The 20,378-nt window shown below is 44.6% G+C and overlaps 1 protein-coding gene across 1 annotated transcript; it reads left to right on the top strand.

Moving 5' to 3' along the window:
* Window positions 1-128: 128 nt before the first annotated feature.
* Window positions 129-17,676, top strand: LOC147842948 (C-type mannose receptor 2-like). The gene is made up of 6 exons (XM_087260445.1): window positions 129-1,144; window positions 13,792-15,087; window positions 15,212-15,250; window positions 15,343-15,699; window positions 16,089-16,427; window positions 16,584-17,676. Exons 3-6 carry the CDS (start codon window positions 15,214-15,216, stop codon window positions 16,943-16,945), a joined length of 1,095 nt encoding a protein of 364 aa, XP_087116571.1. The 5' UTR covers window positions 129-1,144; window positions 13,792-15,087; window positions 15,212-15,213; the 3' UTR covers window positions 16,946-17,676.
* Window positions 17,677-20,378: the final 2,702 nt, after the last annotated feature.

The raw sequence follows: 20,378 nt of genomic DNA on the forward strand, positions 1-20,378 counted from the left end.
AATATTGACTGGTCATAAATAAGAAAAAGAAAAGCAACATCCTAAAGACGTGAAATATCCCAAACTTATCTGACTTTGAGTTTAATTTTGCAGTAGGCAGATGCTCTTCCCATGACACGCGGTAATTTAACAAGTTAATTTCACTTCGAATGAGGCACAGATAAAACGAGTCAACTCAAAATGTTCAATTGTTTAATTATGTGCGAATAGCACAATTCATTCAAGCAGGTCATGTCTGATGTGAATTGCCCCATTAGAGCCACATTATGATGCTCCCAAAACAATTCAGAAGGAAGGAGACAGGGGGAAAGATGGAGTACCCGGTCTATGTAGTAGATGCAAGCTTAGGGGATCAAGCTGTAGCAGATCTGGGAGCTCTGGGTAAGCCCAGATCATGGCATTTCAGGAACAAATACAGGAACGAAAACAGGAACAGACTCTGATCAGGAAGCCATCTGGGTCACCGGTAGTTTGGCAGTGACCACCGTGTGAGTTGGCCTCTAAGCTGTAGCCATCTTAGGAGTTCTTGTGCTGCAGTCGGCCATTTTGTGAGTGACAATTCCCGCAGCTCACAGGTATTGCTGTTGGATAGTGCTGGAAGCCATTTTGTGAGTGGCAAATCCTGCAGCTCCCAGGTCTTGCTGTTGTGTATTGGACAGGAGTATCGATGATGCCAGCTCAATTGTTGTGGTGGTCTTTCCAGCAAGCCCCATTGCCAGCGGGACTTGCTGTACAAAGTCCCCCTCCATCTTGCCAAAAGTGAAGGAAGAGCCCACAGACAACAGTGAAAGTCCAGGAATTTCTGTAGTGTGAGTGTTCCTCAAGAATCAACATGGGCGAGTATGCTCTTTAGGGGCTCGTTTAAATGAGCGTACAGTCAATGAGCATACAGTCTGGTAAATGTGACTTGTTAGCAAGTTTCAGATAGTCCTGGATGTGCTTCTTGAGGAAGCTGTTACCTTGCTATAGATGGACCAATAAAAATGCTGGATCCATTTTTTTTCTGGCTGAGTTTTCTGTAATGTGGCAGTGGATGGTGTAAAACAGAGTGATGATCCTTTTGCAGGTTTCATTAAACAGAATGTTCAGGCAAGCAATGGTCAATACAGGAACAAACAGAAGTGTATGGGCAATCCAGTTGTATGTATGTGTCACGGTTGTGGATCCATCTGCTCCTTATTTGAAGTGTCTGCGTTGTGTATGTTCATTATCAGTGTCAGTGGGTGTTTGTTTTCATGTCATCAGCTGAGTGGTCAGCAGTTGATTCTGTTCCCATCGGAATGTCTGTTCCCCTTTACGCAATTAAACTACATGGTTTGCATTGTTGCCGAGGCACCATACGTATGATCGCAAACAACGTACCCGTGAAGCACAACTGGATGTACGGGAAGCAGAGTGGTTCTTAAAGTTCGTATTTTTCGCGAACCTGAAAATTAAGTTTCTCAACGTAATCTAGAAGGTTTTTCCTTATTCCTTAAGCGGAATTTTATTTTAGACAGCATGTTTGCCATACACAGGTTTACATTTTAGAGACAAATTTACAGCAAGGTATACCATAGCAATTTCCAAAGAGATAAACAAGAAAATAAACGTTTTTACATTTCATTTTTTTATTTACAGGAAAAGCATTTGTAGTCTGCTTCTGTTGCTGGATTATTAACGCAGGCTACGTGGAACCATCGCCCACATTGGTCACAGGAAATCTAAAAAATAGAGAGGGGGTATTAATAATACATCTGCCTCATAATAAAAAGGGAAGCAACGTTGTAAGCAAAATGTTCGTGTTATTCAATCATATGCTATGATTAAAAAATAAATAAATAAAACTTGCTTACAATGCATTTACAAAAAAAAAAAAAAAGACAAATGTCGTTACCCAGAGAACATTCTCAGATTGATCAAATGTCTCTGCCTCCCCACAAAAGTGACACAGGTCACTTAGATCATCTATGAGAAAAAATGAGATGTTTAAATTTCTTTTGTGAATTTTAAGTTAGTTCTGAAAATGCATTAACGCACTGAAAATTTTCAAGTTAAAAACAAATAAAAACATACCAGATTGGTCAAGAAGTGTTGATGCAATCTCTTATCGGAGTCGTTTCACTTCTTGAGGTGCACTGCAGAAGTCAATTTCCTTCTCTTTAAGCATGTATTCTGCAAACTGGACAAAAACTAAAATAAATAAACAATCCAAATTTTATTAATATTTCATATGGTCAATGACACATACCTTTAACGCAAACACACATGATGTTCCATCTTTATGATGTGGGTGAGGCAGTGTTTCACACACCCAATGTGAAACTAGAAGTTTCTTCATAATTGCGCTGCAAAAAGTTTTTTTTTTTTTTTTCTGTCTGTCTGTCAGTTAACTTCCAATATCAGATTATGCCGAATTAAAATACCTTGCCGTTTCCAAACACTTCTTTTTCTTCACCTCAGTCTCTCCAAGAGAATCAAGAAGAAGAGCTTTCCTTTGGGCTGGGTATATAGCCTAGATTTAACAAAAAATAAAAATAAAAAACTTGAGAAAAGGGAAAGTTTCAAGAAGAGTCTGTTTTCAAATCAGAAGCATTTACCATCAAAAACCAGTGGTGACATTCATTGACAATACCCAACAACACATCATATTTTGCTGGGTCCACCTAAATATAAATGAACACAGTATTAGACAACTATATATAATTACACAACTTGCTAAAAGCATGCAAGACCCATTTTGTTATTAAATTTTACACATGGTCAGAAAGAGAAAAAAAAAACTAAAATATTTATTAATAAAAACACAAAAAAAAAAAAACACCTTGAATCGCTGAGGTTTTCCTTTCCACAGCTCAGACATTGTAAATGTGTTAAAAGCAAAGGCTTTACGTTTAGATTTTTCATTGTGCTCCCTCACTTTCAAGGTAAGATAAGCATTTATTACCTTGTCAAACAATAATAAAAAAAAAAACATTAATAGAACATTACATAAAAGATTGACGTGACAAAAATTTTTTTATCTTTACATCACTCTCCAACTCCATGCCAGGTCTGAGCCTTGAAATGTCAGAATAAAATAATTTATATGGTCCCACTTTGGACAGCAATACATGGCTTTCATTGCCTTTCCAAGCACTTTTGAGGTCTATAAACAAATAAAAAGCAGCACTTTAAAAAATATAGTTTCACACCTGAAAAATATTTTGCTTTTATTACAGCATTTGATTCTATAGTATATCAGCACTTACAGCCATGTTTTGCATCCTTGGAGTCAGCCTGTGCAAGCACTTCCACTGTAGTGGTGTGGGATGGAGGAGAGGAGAGACTGACAGTTAAGTTGAGTGGAGACAGGGAAGAGGAAGACTTGGGGGAGACACGGGGAGAAAGTTGTGGTGCATTTGGTGAGGATGGCGGTGATGATTGGGGCTGCAGTTTTGTGATGGTGAGGTCTAAAGGTGAAGGATGCTGGTCAGGTCTTTGATTTTGTTGTGCAGCAAGGATCCTGTGGGGTACATGAGGTCCATCTACTTTAAATAACTTAAGGTGGTCTGTGCTTATTTTTGGGTAAATGTGACCTCTCATCCCTCAGATCAGCACTTTTTTCTTGAGGATGGAGGATTTCAAAAGGTCCTAGCCAGCTCCACTCAAGCTTGCCACCTTTTCTCTGCTGGGACCTTATGTTTTTCCGTAGGACCTTTTGACCAACAGAGAACTGTGCTTGATTTTGCACTTTCTGTTTTTTTTTTTTTTACATTTTCCTTTACCATGTGGTCAATTTTCTCTTTTAGAGAAATGGCCCTTGACACGGTGTCCTCAGTTAATATATTTTCCACTGTGCTGTTGACCTTTTAGGAAATATAGCACTTAGAAAAGATTTCACTTTGTCATTTAAACCAAATTAAAGACTGAACATATACCTCAAATGTCTCAGGCACGTCTGAAGGGTATCGGGCCTCAAAGCCGAACATCAGGAAAAATGGGGAGTACCTAGTTGTCAGCTGTGGCTTAGTTCTTAGACCAAACATCACTGCATCTAGGTACTTATCCCATTTTTCAGGTCGCTCCTCCACAAGTTTACACAAGGCTCTAGAGTAATAAAAAGGAGCAGGAAGGTATTAGTAAACAATTGCAAGGATGTACAATATTACATCAATATTGCATTCCCACAATGCCAACTTACTTCTGGATGGTCCCATTTAGTTTTTCCACAAGGCCGTTAGTTTGTGGATGGTATGGGGCACAGAGGCTTCGTTCCACACCGAGGAAGTCACAGAGGTCTTTGTTGATCTATTTGCAAAACGTATGTCAGGTTTGTATAATTCTGATTTGCACAAAACATTTATAGTTATTTTCTGAATTTAATTTGATAAGTTGCAAACCTGGTTCACAAACTCTCTGCCTTGGTCGGTTAGGATCCTCTTTGGTGCCCCAAACCTATAAAAAAAGTTAATGATACAGCGTGCAAAAACTGCAGCTGATTTGTTGGGTATGGGATACGCCTCTGACCATTTGGTGTAATAATCGACAATGACACAAATGTATTCGTTGCCCTTGTCGGTTTTGGTCACTTTGCCCACCAGGTCCATACCCAACAGTTCTAGTGGCCTATCTAACTTAGGAAGGAAAAACAGCACAAATAAATGTGAATGCTGTGACACCTTGTATTTATAAATGTGAACAAGCTTACATACACATATCGGAATATACTTTGGCTCCTGTTTTATGGATGGCCTACTAAACTGGCATTGAGCACACTGCAAAACCTGAAAATCAGAAATAAGCAAATGAGAAACAATCCATTGAGATCTCATAACAAGATTGAAAGAAATGATTTAAATCTTACCCATTTATTAATATCCACCCCCATTCCAGGCCAGTAAAATCGGGCTGAAATGGCAAGTTTTGTTTTCTCCGTTCCACAGTGTGCTCCATGGGAGCTTGCATGAAAATCTTGAAAAATTTCATTTGATTCATTTTCCCCAACAACCACTTGTTTTTTTAACTCCACGTCATTTTTTTTGAAAGGTGGTAAAGTTTTCCATCTATTCAAACAGCATTATTGTTATTTAATTCTTTTATGAATAAATATTTTTAAATCTTAACTCAAAAGTACTTTGCTTACCATCAATTTGGAAGTTGGAAGAACGCCTGCGTATAATATTTTTTTGCTCCTTCTTTATACCAACAGGGTATGTGCCTTGCTGTTTATAGTTCATAATTTGTTCATACATTTTTGGATCCATTATTGTTGTTTGAGTCAGAGAGTAACCACCAGCAATACAAATTGGTGTGACTATCAAGTGACAATGTGGTATGGCCATGTTCCCAATTTATAGCTCCACTGATAATTCATTAATTGAATAATTAATTGTAAACATTTATATATATATATATATATATATATATATATATATATATATATATATATATATATATATATATATATATGTATGTATGTATGTATGTATGTATGTATGTATGTATGTATGTATGTATGCATGCATGCATGCGCGCGCGCACACACACACTGGGGCACATACTGGGACACATGTGTCTAGAGGACTAACATAACTGTAGGCCTACATGCAATATTAAATTAGGGTGCATAAACTCAGACATTAAAAAAAGCTAAGAATGCAAACAAGAACCACAGGTAATATGTAATGGAAGTGTAAGATTGATTTTATTGCGCTACTTTGACATTGCAAGACATAAAAAGCATTGCCAACACTTTTGTCCCTTTTCGCTTTCCGTACATCCAGTTGTGTTTGGGTGTGTCTGCATACGCTGTTAGCGGATACGCTTTGTAGAGTGGGAACTGGAATTCCAGAATGGAACAGAATCGACTGCTACACCGGAACTGTTGCGTAGCGCGCTCGGCCGATAATCAGCGCGCTACAGGTGTAGCGCATTTTATGTGCCTATAAATGATCAGCGTTCCTGTCTCACCTTGTCAGTTCGTTGTTTGTTCACGGTGCTTTGTGTTTTTGTCAGGCTCCTCCCGTTGGGATCGCTAGTGGTGAGTGGTTTGGTTGATTTCCTTGTTGCTGTCTCTGATGATCCCTCCTCCTGCTACGCTGAGTGTTTGATCTGCTCTGTTGATGAGTACATCTGAGACATTGCTGTTTCTTCTACGACGAATGTTTGATCTGCTCTGTTGATGAGTTTATGAATATTTATCGACGCTGCAGAGACGGACCATCTCTTTAATTACTCCTACAGTTCCCCTTCGGTTGGGGAACTTCAGTGCCATGAATGGGAGGATTCGTATCAGAAGCCGCTTATCTGGAGAGTATTGAACGGGCCAATGAATGAAATTAATTGGCAGCGTAAGCTTGCGCAGGTGTGCGACATCTGCAATCATCTCAGCATATAAGCACACCTGAAGCCAGCAGACGCCATCCTTTTCGCTTCAGATCCTTTCTGAGTGAGTCGATGAGGGTTCCTCTTGCTGATCAGCACTTCAGAGCGAACGAGTGTGTCTCCCGGTCCAGAGTGGGTCTTCGCGGTGGCAGACGGTCGAGCTGGGTTACTCCCTTGCCTGCGGTTCTTTGGGTCCGGTCCTCCAGAGCGGTGCGTATAGTTGCAACTTTCCTAAAAGAGCAACACAGTCGTGCAGCACGTCCTTTTCAGGATGGCGCTCCGACTGTGCGTTTCTGGATGCGGGGGTTTCCTGTCTCCGGATGATGGACACGATCACTGCATTGCATGTTTGGGGGTCCAGCATGTTAATGCGGTGCTCGCGGGCGGTTCATGTCGTCATTGCGATGCCATGACCGTTGCACAGCTAAGATCGCGGCTAACTTTCGCAAGAGAGCGAGCCACCCCAGTTGCCTCCTGTTCTAAAAAAGCAGCGGGCGCTCGGGCAGATCTGAGGGTTTCAGCGGGAGCTAATCCGCCGCCCACGGGCTCGCGGACCTCTCGCTCCTCACGGCGCTCCATCCAAGCTTCGGGTGGTGAGAGTGATCCGTCTAACCAGATGGTAGCTCTCACACTCGCTGACACCGGAGATCAGATGTCCTCCGCGGCATCGGAGGGTGGGCTTTCACTGTCCGACGAAGATCCGGACCCGCTCGCCCCCTCCGGGCAGGTGAGCGCTGTCAAATCGGATCCTGAAGCGGACATGTTAGCCGTGCTTTCCCGGGCTGCTTCGGCCGTGGGGTTGGAGATGGTTTATCCCCCAGCTCCGCGGCCGGACCGACTAGATGGGTGCTACGTAGAGGACCAGAAGGCGAAGCCTTCGAAGCCTCTCGTCCCCTTCTTCCCGGAAGTGCACAGTAGGCTCACGCAGTCCTGGAGGGCACCTTTCTCTGCCCGTGCTGCGAGTGCCTCCGCCCTCACCGCCCTTGACGGCGGAGCTGCCAGGGGGTATGAGGCGATCCCGTCAGTGGAGCGCGCTATCGCGGTCAATCTTTGTCCGCGCGGCGCCTCTACGTGGCGGGGTTTGCCCCGCCTCCCGTCCAAAGCCTGTAGGTTGTCTGCCTCCCTCGGAGCCAGAGCTTATAAGGCTGCGGGCCAGGCTGCTTCTGCTTTGCACGCGATGGCCACCTACCAGCGCTACCAAGCGCAGGCGCTGGCCGAGCTGCACGAGGGCGGGTCCAACCCAAGCTTATTACATGAGCTGCGCACCGCGACCGACTATGCTCTTCGGACTACTAAGTCCGCCGCGTGTGCGCTGGGGAGGACGATGTCCACACTTGTGGTTCAGGAACGCCACCTCTGGCTAAACCTGGCCGATATGCGCGACGTTGACAAAGTTCGCTTTCTTGACTCGCCCATATCCCAGGCTGGCCTGTTCGGCGACACCGTCGGTGAATTCACCCAGGAATTCAAGGCGGTGAAAGAGCAGTCGGATGCGATGGGCAATGTCATCTATCGGCGTGGCCGTAAGCCCGCTCCGCCTGCCGAGCCATCCACCTCCGCTGTTCCTCGCCGAGGGCGCCCGCCAACGAGTGCTGCCCCGCCCCCGCCTGCGCCTCCGGCCAAGCGGGCGCGGCGTTCACCTCGAAAGCAGGCAGCCCCTCCTGCCCAGGGCGCCGTTAAGTCCGGTAAACGGACCGCGAAGCGTCCCTGAGACAGGCCATCCGGAGAAGAGGAAACTTGCTCTTTCCCCGCTGGAGGGCGGGGCCCCGATAACAACGGTACTTTTCAGTGCCACCAAAACATCAGTAAAAGAGCACTTTTTCCCTTCCCCGGATGTGACTGCACGAGTTCTGCCAGTCCGGGACGCGCTGCCTTCCGGCTCGCAGACTCTACGTGCTTCGCCAGTGGCTCACGAGCGCTGGGGGGACGGTCTCCCTTCCCTCAGCCCTCCAGCCCCCTCTCCGGAGTCAGGGTGCGGAGCCAGAGCGAATCGCTCTCCTCCAGCTTTTCCGCGGGACCCTCGTGCTTCCCGGATCAGCACACCCACTCCGCGCTGCCCCACCGCTGGTACGTCAGCGATTGTAGCGATGACTCCATTAGCGAGGGCTCTGCCTGCCTGGTTAGCGCGGGCCAGCCCCTCGCGGTGGCTCATACGCACAATCAGACTCGGTTACGCGATTCAGTTCGCGAAGCGGCCCCCCAAGTTTACGGGCGTGTATTTCTCCAGGGTCAACCCCCTGTCCGCCCCTGTCTTGCGAGAGGAGATTGCTGCCCTCCTGGCGAAGGGTGCAATCGAGCCGGTTCCTCCAGCCGAGATGGAGAGTGGGTTTTACAGCCCATACTTCATCGTACCCAAAAAGAGCGGTGGGTCACGGCCAATCCTAGATCTGCGCGTTTTGAACCGCTGTCTGCACAAGCTGCCGTTCAGAATGCTCACGCAGAGGCGCATTCTCCAATGCGTTCGTCCTCGGGATTGGTTTGCAGCCATAGACCTGAAGGACGCGTATTTCCATGTCTCCATTCTTCCACGCCACCGCCAATTTCTGCGGTTTGCGTTCGAGGGTCGAGCGTGGCAGTACAAGGTCCTCCCCTTCGGGCTCTCTCTGTCTCCGCGGGTCTTCACCAAACTCGCGGAGGGTGCCCTAGCGCCCCTTCGGCTCGCGGGCATTCGCATACTCAGTTATCTCGACGACTGGCTGATTTTAGCCCACTCGCGGGAGCAATTGATTGTGCACAGGGACGAGGTGCTTCGGCATCTCCGCCTACTGGGGCTTCAGGTCAACCGAGAAAAGAGCAAACTCGCCCCCGTGCAGAGGATTTCTTTTCTCGGGATGGAGCTGGACTCGATCACCATGGTAGCGCACCTCTCCGAGGAACGCGCTCGCCTGTTGCTGAACTGTCTGAGGGAGCTCGACAGCAAACTAGTGGTCCCACTGAAGTTCTTTCAGAGGCTCCTGGGGCATATGGCATCCGCAGCCGCCGTCACGCCGCTCGGGTTGCTCCATATGAGACCACTTCAGCACTGGCTTCACGATCGGGTCCCCAGACGCGCATGGCACGCGGGCACACACCGGGTCTCGGTTACTGCGCTGTGTCGCCGCGCCCTCAGCCCTTGGAACGACCCCTCGTTCCTACAGGCCGGTGTGCCTCTAGGACAGGCGTCCAGCCATGTTGTTGTTTCAACAGACGCTTCCAACACGGGTTGGGGGGCCGTGTGTCGCGGGCATGCGGCTGCGGGCCTCTGGAAGGGTGCCCAGCTGCATTGGCATATCAATCGCCTAGAGCTGTTGGCAGTGTTCCTCGCTCTCCACCGCTTTTTACCGGTGCTGGAGCGGCAACACGTGCTGGTCAGGACGGACAGTACGGCGGCGGCGGCGTATATCAACCGCATGGGGGGTATGCGCTCTCGCCGCATGTCTCAGCTCGCCCGCCGTCTGCTCCTCTGGAGTCACCCGCGGCTGAAATCGCTGCGCGCCATTCACGTCCCAGGCACGCTCAATCGTGCAGCCGATGCGCTCTCACGACAGCTGTTACGCCCTGGAGAATGGAGACTCCACCCCGAGTCTGTTCAGCTGATATGGGCGCGATTCGGGGAGGCCCAGATCGATCTGTTTGCTTCCCCCGAGAACGCTCACTGCCAGTTGTTTTTTTCCCTGACCGAGGGCTCTCTCGGCACGGATGCACTGGCCCACAGCTGGCCTCGGGGCATGCGCAAGTATGCGTTTCCCCCAGTGAGCCTGCTCGCGCAGTTTCTGTGCAAGGTCAGGGAGGACGAGGAACAGGTTCTGCTAGTTGCGCCCCTTTGGCCCAACCGGACCTGGATATCAGAGCTCTCACTCCTCGCGACGGCCCTCCCCTGGCGGATCCCTTTGAGAGAGGACCTACTCTCTCAGGGACAGGGCACCATCTGGCACCCTCGCCCCGATCTTTGGAACCTCCACGTGTGGTCCCTAGACGCGAGGAAGACTTAGGTAACCTACCGACTGCGGTGGTTAATACCATCACTCAGGCTAGAGCCCCCTCCACGAGGCGCGCCTACGCCCTGAAGTGGAGTCTATTCACTGAATGGTGCGTCTCTCGCAGAGAAGACCCCCGAAATTGCCAGATTAGTGTTGTGCTCTCTTTCCTTCAAGAGAAGTTGGACAGCAGGCTGTCGCCCTCCACTCTCAAGGTTTACGTGGCCGCCATCTCCGCTTATCATAGCGCGGTAGCTGGCGGCACCGTGGGAACGCATAACCTGGTCATCCAGTTCCTTAGGGGTGCTAGGCGAATTAATCCATCTCGCCCCCCTCTCATGCCCTCTTGGGATCTCGCCCTCGTTCTCACGAGTCTGCGATCCGATCCCTTTGAGCCACTCGAATCAGTATCTCTAAGATTTCTGTCCCTGAAGACAGCTCTGCTGGTTGCGTTGGCCTCCATCAAGAGGGTCGGGGACCTGGAGGCATTTTCGGTCAGTGACTCGTGCCTGGAATTCGGGCCGGATTACTCTCACGTTATCCTGAGACCCCGCCCCGGTTATGTGCCCAAGGTTCCTACCACCCCCTTTAGAGATCAGGTAGTGAACCTGCAAGCGCTGCCCCCGGAGGAGGCAGACCCAGCCCTTTCTTTACTTTGTCCAGTTCGCGCTCTGCGCATTTATGTGGACCGTACTCAGAATTTTAGATCATCTGAGCAGCTCTTTGTCTGTTATGGCGGTCGGCAGCAGGGAAGTGCCGTATCGAAACAAAGATTATCCCACTGGATTGTGGATGCCATTTCACTCGCTTATTCGAGTCGAGGTCAGCCGTGTCCCCCGGGAGTACGTGCACACTCCACTCGGAGCGTTGCATCCTCTTGGGCGCGTGCACGCGGCGCCTCTCTAACAGACATCTGTAGAGCTGCGGGCTGGGCGACACCCAACACATTTGCAAGGTTTTACAATCTGCGAGTGGAGCCGGTTTCCTCAAGGGTATTAGGTAACCCTTTGGTGATTGAGGAGACAACTCGGTAGGGTGTTGAAACACGCTTGCTGCGCCATTCTCCCTAACACGGAGGTACGTGCGCCTTTTTTATCTGTCAGTAAAGTTCCCCGTCAGGTGAGCCCTGCAGATTCCTCCGTGGCCCCCAGCACTGACTCAGCGGAGGAGTCACTTGCTGGCCCACTACGTTGTAGGTCTGCCCGCTGGTCAGCCCGCGTTTTGGGTATAGGTGCCTGCTATGCGTGATCCCCACTAGGCGATCCCATATGCTTATTCCGCCACGGTTAAGTCCCCCCCCTGGGCGGACCCGTGTCTTCCCTCTCCGCTAACCACTCTTTGCTATGCGTACTCCCCCTTTTTAGGGCTAGTCCATAGGTAAATTCTGCCATCTATCCCCCCCTTGGGTAACGGATGGCCTCCGCAGCGTCCTCCCTATCGGGATTGCACGCTTCCCAACGTACTGTCGTATTTCCTAGAATTATCTAGATGCTCACGACTTCCCAAAAAATATATCTAAATCCGTAAAACTTCTGTTGAAGTAGGATAAATTAGGGCCAGGGACACGTTGGAGGACCGCGCCCCCCATGATGTGGGTGCGTCACGCTTGCTTGACTATCTCCTCATCGGGGGTGTTGGTAAGGTGCAGTCATTATGGCGCTTTCCATATTCTCCCATTCATGGCACTGAAGTTCCCCAACCGAAGGGGAACGTTCGAGGTTACAGAAGTAACCCTTCGTTCCCCGAGGAGGGGAACGGAAGTGCCATATTCCGTCGCCATAATGACTGTCCCTTAGCTGTTTGAAAGTCTCTTCAGCTTAACCCTTAAAGACCTAGAGGTATTTTGTGGGCACCTAATAGGCCTATATTATTATTTTTTTAAAAGCAGTTTTTATTTTTATTTTAGCAGTCAGCCTCAAGTGTTATATATCATTTTAAACAGGAGAACCTGAAGTTTCAATCTGTATCATTTAAAGGTCCAGTCTAAAAAATTTTTTGGTCCAAAAACATATGAACAGACAGAAAATATTCCAGAATTTTCCAGAAACGATTTTTAAAAAAGTGGCATTTTCTAGTTGTTACAAACAAAACCTTATGAAGTTTGTTTTTCTTTCTTTAGAAATACATGCTATGATGTTTTATACTTCCAAAATAAATTTTGTCTACATCCACCATTCCCTGAGCAAGTTATAGCAATTTATTTCAATGTTATTCCAAGGCGTTTTTCAATGGGGGAAAAAATGCATTTATTTACTGACAATGTATTTGCCCAAAAGTTTTGGGAATGAACTAAACAGAAAAAAAATGTTACAAAATAACAGAACAGTGAAGCAATTTTGACTTTTTCCAAATAATATATTTTCAGTTACTATAAACAACACCACTTACAATGAACAAATAAAAAAATAAGAAAATAATAAATAATGCGTCAAAGTCCAAATAAACATGGTGCAAATCCTCAGTAAAAAAATTGATATAAATATTTACTATACTATAAATAGTTACATAACTAAACTAGATTCAATATGGACCATCCTTAGGTTTTATGTGCCAGCATGGACATGATTGTCTATGGATATGGATATGGCTGTCTGCAATGCAGACAAACAGCCGCACCTTCATTTGCGTCTTTTGAAAACAGCAAGAGCAGCACTTCGTCTTTGCTGTGTCACTGTTGTCATGTTTCTGTGCAGATGTGCATGCAAAAGTACTTAGTATGAGAATTATTTCATGCAAAACTTTTTTTTTGCGTTTTATTTAGCCGCGCGTAAATGTACAGCCTATCTCTCATTCCGTGTTGTTCAAAAAGCTCATTGTTGGTCCAGAAAGCGAAACCTATGCTTATTGGTTGAGAGATTGTGAGTTTGAACCAATCTGGGCATGGAGGAGGGACAATGCATCAATGTATCATATCTGGTTTGTCCGGAGACACAGTGACGAGCGTTCCTTTGTCAAATCAGCGTTGTCAAATTTTGATGACGTAACCGCACTAATTCCGGAGCCTCTGAAAGTCCGCGAATGTACTATGTTACAGCGCTGGAAAGCTGAGATTCTCTTCTTTATGCCAAACTTTGAATTGTATGAATCGGATCAGCGGATCAAAAGTTATTAAACATTTAAGAGCAATACTTATTTTTAGCCGCGGGCGGCTGTCTCGGTCTTTAAGGGTTAAAAGGATGGCGTCTGCTGGCTTCAGGTGTGCTTATATGCTGAGATGATTGCAGATGTCGCACACCTGCGCAAGCTTACGCTGCCAATTAATTTCATTCATTGGCCCGTTCAATACTCTCCAGATAAGCGGCTTCTGATACGAATCCTCCCATTCATGGCACTTCCGTTCCCCTCCTCGGGGAACGAAGGGTTACTTCTGTAACCTCGAACGTTTCCTTACTTCCAGCCACTCACCATTTTCCCTGTTTTGCTTAGGTTGAGCATTAAAGACTTTTTTACTTGCATTTGGGTTCCACTTCTTGTTTTTTAATTGTCACAGTATGAGTGTGTAATCAGTCATTAAGCAGCATCAGCTGTGGGAGTGCAATCAATAGTGACTTGGAGCAGGTGTAGGTGTGTGTTGCATGACTGGATCTGTAGTTCATTTTGAAGCAGGATTGTAGTTTGTGTGAATGAGAATGGTGGTTAGACCTCTCGTGATCGTGACAGAATCCTCAACATTTTAGGAGATTTAGAAAAATGTATTTTAGTCCTAAAAACAGGACATATCTATAGAAAAAGGATGTATAGTCACCCTTTATTTCAGTGCTGAAAGTCATACCTCTGACTGTCCAGACAATTTTAAATGTGAAAGAGAAACTCTAAACAAACTTATGAAACCATTTGCTGTTCAAATGATCATCTTAATACACAGTAGATAATATAGAATATTTAATATTAAAGGTTAAAGATTTGTTGTAGGGTTTCACACAGAAGCACATTGTTGTTCACTGATGCCAAGAGAAGACAGCAACAGGGAAAAACAAATGAGGAAAGGTAAAACCAAATTAGCATTAAACCACAGACCAGGATATTTCCAATGTTTCTGGTTGAAGTATTCATATGTTGGAAGCTCCGATAAACCTTTTAGGACATTCAGGCCTTATTGATAATTATTTAATCTTAACTATTTATCACTCCACAGATTTCTTGTGTTGTTTATCATTTTGGTTTTATTAAAAACAGTTTTGTGATGAAGCATGTTCAAACTTTTGAAGAATGTCTCAGTAGTCTGATCTCTTAAGTTACACAGAGTACAGTAGTCAGTGTTTAAGGTTGGATAAATGTACCAGGAGCCTGGACCATATTATTAGTCAAACAATGAAGTCAGAATGAAATTTAACCAGTCTGATCAGGGGTCAGCACAATGAAACTAGTGTAGTTTTCACGGTGTAGGAGATTTATTTGCATCAGCTCTGGGTTTAGACAGCAGTGTTCATCAATATAGTCACTTATGCTTGATGGCTAACCTTCAGCTCATATCACGAACAAAAGCATAAAACACCCTAGTCTCTATTATGGTACAAGACCCTGAGTATGTGGCTAAATTATGTTTTTATTATTATTATATTGTACATGTTTTATGTTAACTGAAACTGACTGACACAAATGTCATAATGCAAATAAGGGGAAAATAATAGAGTAAAACCAGTTAAACAGGAAAAGAAATGTGAAACGGTGTTTTAGAATTAAAAAAATAGATTTGAATAACAGAGGAGTGCAGATATAGAATAATCACAATCTGAAACTGCAGACAGAAAGATCAGATTGAGGACAGAAACGCACCAGCTCTGAGGTAAGAAATACTCACATCTACAGTCTGTAATCAATGTTGTCTCGATGACTGTGAATCATGTTATGATCCTGTTTATTCAGTGACTGTTTTAAAAGTAATTGAGTTTTCAATGCTTCTTCCTCAGAAATGGCTCAGACTCTATATTTCCCTCTTCTCCTCATTGGTGAGTGTGTTTGTAGTTTTATTTATGGTTTATAGTTTCATTAGGTTTGACTCTGTTCTGAAAAGCATTAAAGCAAAGTGTCTCTTTCACAGCTCTCTGCTCCATATCTGAATGTGTTCAGCGTCAGTATCACTTTATAAATGAGAATAAGACCTGGGCTGAAGCTCAGAGATACTGCAGAGAGAAATACACAGATCTGGCCACTGTTGACAACATGAATGACATGATCCAGCTGAACAAGAGTGTGAATAGTGTACGTGATCAGTATATCTGGATTGGTCTTGAGAGGACGAGTGTTTATAAATGGCATTGGTCTTCAGGTGATCCTGTGCTCTTTCTGAACTGGACATCTGGAAAACCAGCTGACAGTAATCAGTGTACTGTAATGAATAATGGTCAATGGATTAATGAGACATGTAGTAATATCCGTGTCTTCATCTGCTACAACAGTGAGTACAAACCTTTACAGTAACAAATATTCATTTAACAAAAGATGATTCAAATGGACATTAAAATGTGACAATAGTAAACATAAATTCTTATGTTTAAGTCAGTCTATTTCAGTCAGGTCTACAGAAATTTGTCATGTATCACTATGTATGACAAACATACTTTGAATTGTGAGGCAAACAAAAAAGTGATGTTGAATTGTAGTCTTACAAGCCATAGATTAAATAATTGAAACAGTAATCAAACTAATATTCATAATCAAAATGAACTCATAACAACTCCTCTTTACACAAGCTTTTCTTTTACTGCAGCTTATGTTCATATACAAATCATACAGCAGATTTAGAATTAACTGATAAAATAATGTTTTTAATTGATTTTCTTAAAGTGAGCAGAGGACTGGTGTTTGTCAATCAGATGATGACCTGGAGAGATGCTCAGAGTTACTGCAGACAGAATCACATTGATCTGGTCACTGTGAGGAACCAGAATGAGAATCAACAGCTGGAGAAGTTCATTAATGACAGAAACTCATCTGGATCTGCAGTCTGGATCGGTCTGTTTAGAGACCCATGGCAGTGGTCAGATCAGAGCAACTCCTCATTCAGATACTGGGCAGATAATTTCAAAGATTCTTCATACAGTGCAGCAATTCAATCAAACAAATCAGGACAATGGGGTGACTTCAGTAATGTTTACCACCAGTATCCTTTTGTGTGTCATGAAGGTGAGCAGATCCTCCAAACACACTCAATCCATCATCAGCTCCAGATCTCTTAAAGTTGACTCTACATGTCTGACATGACAAATTCCTCCACAGTGTTTGTTCTGCATGTTGTTGTTGATCAGTCTCTCTCTAGTTTCTGCTTTGTTTTGTGTCCAGATAAACTGATTGTGATCCAGCAGAATCTGTCGTGGTCTGAAGCTCTGAGATACTGCAGACAGCATCATGTGGATCTGGTCTCGGTTCAGTCAGTGGAGATGCAGTATAAGGTGATGAACGTGGTTAAACTGGCGTCTACTGAGGCGGTGTGGTTGGTTTTACGTCACTCCTGTGCTTTGGGCATCTGGTTCTGGGTGAGTGGACAGACCGTGTGCTATCAGAACTGGGCTCCAGGGAACGGCACATCAGAGGAGGACTGTGAGCCCACAGTGAGATCTGGAGCAGTTCAGTCTGGAGGAAATCAGACCTGGATCAGCCGTCCTGAAACTCACAAACTCAACTTCATCTGCAGAAACTACTGAGAGGGAAGAAGTAAGATGAGGAATGTGTTCATTATCATTGAAGTAATAATTTTACATTTAATATTGAACTTAAGCAGGCATGCATTTTATAGTAATGAGCATATTTGAAGCACAACTTTGTGGGTATTTTGCATCTTTCTGAAACTACACTGTTAAAGCTGGCCTGGGTTATTTCAACTGAAATTGGGTAAAATACAGACAAATCCAAAAGTTAGTTATTTTAATTACATTTAAAATAAATAATAATCCAGCAATTAGTTTTGTCCACATTTTACTAATAATTGGGTGAAATGACATTTTAGTGTATTTTGGTCGTGTGATTTCATTGAATGAAGCTTTGAAATTTCATACGTTATGCAAACTGATTTTAAATTTCAGTGTTTTGTCACTTTTGAGTGAAGCTTCTGTGAACCTGTGTTTGTATAATTAGTAATTTTACACATTTATCAGTTTTATTCACTTATACATGAGTTTTCTTAATTTCTTGTGTTTTACTGATCTCTGTATGCTGGTTATGGGCATGATGGGTAATTATTTTTCACCTATAGAGTTGTCTTTATTACTTCTATCATGTCTTTATATTAGAAATGACTGGTTGAATGTGAATCACTGAACATTATGTACCTCAGTGAAATTAAATTATGGTTATTCTTTAAAAAAGAATACACAATCCTTTTGTGCTAGGAAATGTATCACCAACACCAGCTGAAATAAACATGTCAAACCAGCAATTGTATCTCATTTGTGTTTTCTCGTTAAAATTAATTGCTATCATTTAATATATTAAATACTGAAGATAATCTGTCTTTATGCAGATGCATTAAAAATGAGTTGCTTGAGGTGCACATTTAAACATTTGTACATGAATTATTATTAATATTGGCTAAGCAGTGGCGCAGTAAGTTGTGCTGTCGCCTCACAGCAAGAAGGTCGCTGGTTCGAGCGTCAGCTCAGTTGGTGTTTCTGTGTGGAGTTTGGATGCTCCCAGCATTCGTGTGGGTTTCCTCCGGGTGCTCTGGTTTCCCCCACAGTCCAAAGACATGTGGTACAGGTGAATTGGGTAGGTTAAATTGTCCGTAGTGTATTAGTGTTTGTGTGAATGTGTGTGTGGATGTTTCCCAGAGATGTGTTGCGGCTGGAAGGGCATCCGCTGCGTAAAAACTAGCTGGATAAGTTGGTGGTTCATTCCGCTGTGGCGACCCCGGATTAATAAAGGGACTAAGCCGACAAGAAAATGAATGAATAAATGAAACAAAATTTTTTCCTAATTTGTCCTTTTCTGTTTCAGAAACTTATCTTCATGTCATAGTCTTGTCTACCTTGTCTTGATGTTTGCCTCTTTGGTCTCTCACAACAAATGATATCTTGGAGCCAATAGCTAGACTGTACAAAAGGGCCTATAAGATCCACAACAGACTTTCTGGTTGGACACATCACTGTTTTGCTCTATCACTTTCTAATGCTGTGACACAGTGGTCACCAAACTTGTTCCTGGAGGGCCGATGTCCTGGAGATATTAGCTCCAACCCTAATCAAACACACCTGAACAAGCTAATTAAGCTCTTACTTGGTATACTTGAAACATCCAGGCAGGTGTTTTGAGGCAAATTGGAGCTAAACCCTGCAGGGACACTGAACGTCCAGAACCGAGATTGGTGACCCCTGCTGTAACATTTCAAAACTACATTATGAACACAGGTATTAAACTGTACAATCAAATTTTAAATAGTGCTACATCAGCAGCCCTTTGTGCTTTGGTACCAAAACTCAACACAAGGACTGATCGTTCCACCAGATCTGTAACACATGGATGTTTGCCAGTACCAGCTTTTAAAAACCGTTATGGACAGAGATCTTTCTTTTATGTTTTCACTAAAGCCTGAAATGAGATCCCACAACATCTCGAAAAAATCGGTTTATATAGCAATCATCAGTAAAATGATAGGAACAGCCCACAGTTGGGGTTATATTGTGGTATTGTTGTAATGACAGATTGTAACCCTTTATTCCTCACAGCCTCATCTTCAGAATATTTTCAATAAGGTCATTTTCAAAAGTTCTAAACATTGGTGTATTCTATAAGCTGTACATGATGAGTGTTTAGTTTAAAATAGAGGTCTGCATTCCCGCGGCTGTCCCGCGGGCGCCGCAGGACCCGACCAGATTTCTGCGGCGCGGAAATAAATTTCCGAATAAATCGCGGGAGCGGTCGGTAACGGGTTTAATTTGGGACGGGAGCGGGCTGTCAAGCAATATCGCGGATATTGCTATGCGAATGAGAGAGAGAGAGAGAGCTTTGCCTGTGTGTGTGCTTGGTGCTTGTGTGTGTGTATGTTAGTGCGCACGCGAGCGAATGAGAGAGAGAGAGCTTTCCCAGATAGCAAAATACACTCGGGCCAGTTCCGGCTAGATTCTCGCCTGCCAGAGACTTACCACTCAGCCCGGCTCCGGCTGCCGGACTCCGTATGCTTGTGGACTCACTGCCCGATTCCGGCCCGAATCAATTGCCGTAAGCGAGCCTGCGCTACCGCATCCGCGCCGGAATCGGCCCGAGAGTAATGTGCGCTGCGGCCTGGAGCTGGCGCGACTCAGTATTTATATACCTTTATATTAAACCTTTTGGTATTACATTGGTACTTGATAAATGGTATTACAAGCTTTTGAGTTGATATAACAGCAAACGCCTGTGTGTCTGCTTGGTGCTTGTGTGTGTGTTAGTGTGCGCGCGCGCGTATGAGAGAGAGAGATTTGTCTGTGTGTGTGTTTATACAGACAGCTTGGCTGTCTGGACTGTATAGCTGGGGGATTTTCGGTTTTGTTCTCCCCTGCTCTTTAGCGGGATCGGGCGCTGCGGGCAGAAAAAGGGGCGGGTCGGGCAGCGGGACAATAAATTCTCAATATAAGCGGGAGCGGGCGGCTTCGGGCTAAAACCTGGCGGGTGCGGGCGGGAGCGGGATTCAACATTTAGTCCCGCGCAGATCTCTAGTTTAAAACATTGTCTGATAATCAGGTTTATTAACACTGACTGACAGATGCCAGTGTGCAAATAACAGGAAATAAATGGACAAATGAACAAATATAGAGGACTGAAATATGAAGCAGCAGCTTTTAGAGTGGTAAACAAATGAAGTGATGAGCTGAATGAAGGATGAGAGCTGATATAGAATAATCACATAGTTGAGGAGGATTTTTCCTGTGAATCCATTACATAAAGACTTCATTGTAAGGAATATAGACTCGACTCTCGACCACATTCAAATAACCTCACTTTTATAGAATTACTGAAGAATTTAACCACACAGAGGAGAAAATGTAAATACACCTGAATGAGGAAGAAAAATGCCTTTTGTTTAAAGTAACAAGCAAATGATGTGACGTGCTGAATGAAGAATAAGAGCAGATATAGAATAATCACACAGTCTGAAACTGCAGA

This window comes from Danio rerio, chromosome 7 (assembly GCF_052040795.2).
Source record: "Danio rerio strain M-AB ecotype USA chromosome 7, GRCz13ab, whole genome shotgun sequence".
NCBI classification, from domain to species: domain Eukaryota; kingdom Metazoa; phylum Chordata; class Actinopteri; order Cypriniformes; family Danionidae; genus Danio; species Danio rerio.

What these genes read in the sequence shown, in the direction of transcription:
- LOC147842948 (XM_087260445.1), top strand. Translation starts at nt 15,214, where the DNA reads ATGGCTCAGACTCTATATTTCCCTCTTCTCCTCATTG. An exon ending in TTTCCCTCTTCTCCTCATTG is followed by an intron (nt 15,251 to 15,342) that starts GTGAGTGTGTTT and finishes TCTCTTTCACAG; the next exon opens with CTCTCTGCTCCATATCTGAA. An exon ending in TCCTTTTGTGTGTCATGAAG is followed by an intron (nt 16,428 to 16,583) that starts GTGAGCAGATCC and finishes TTTTGTGTCCAG; the next exon opens with ATAAACTGATTGTGATCCAG.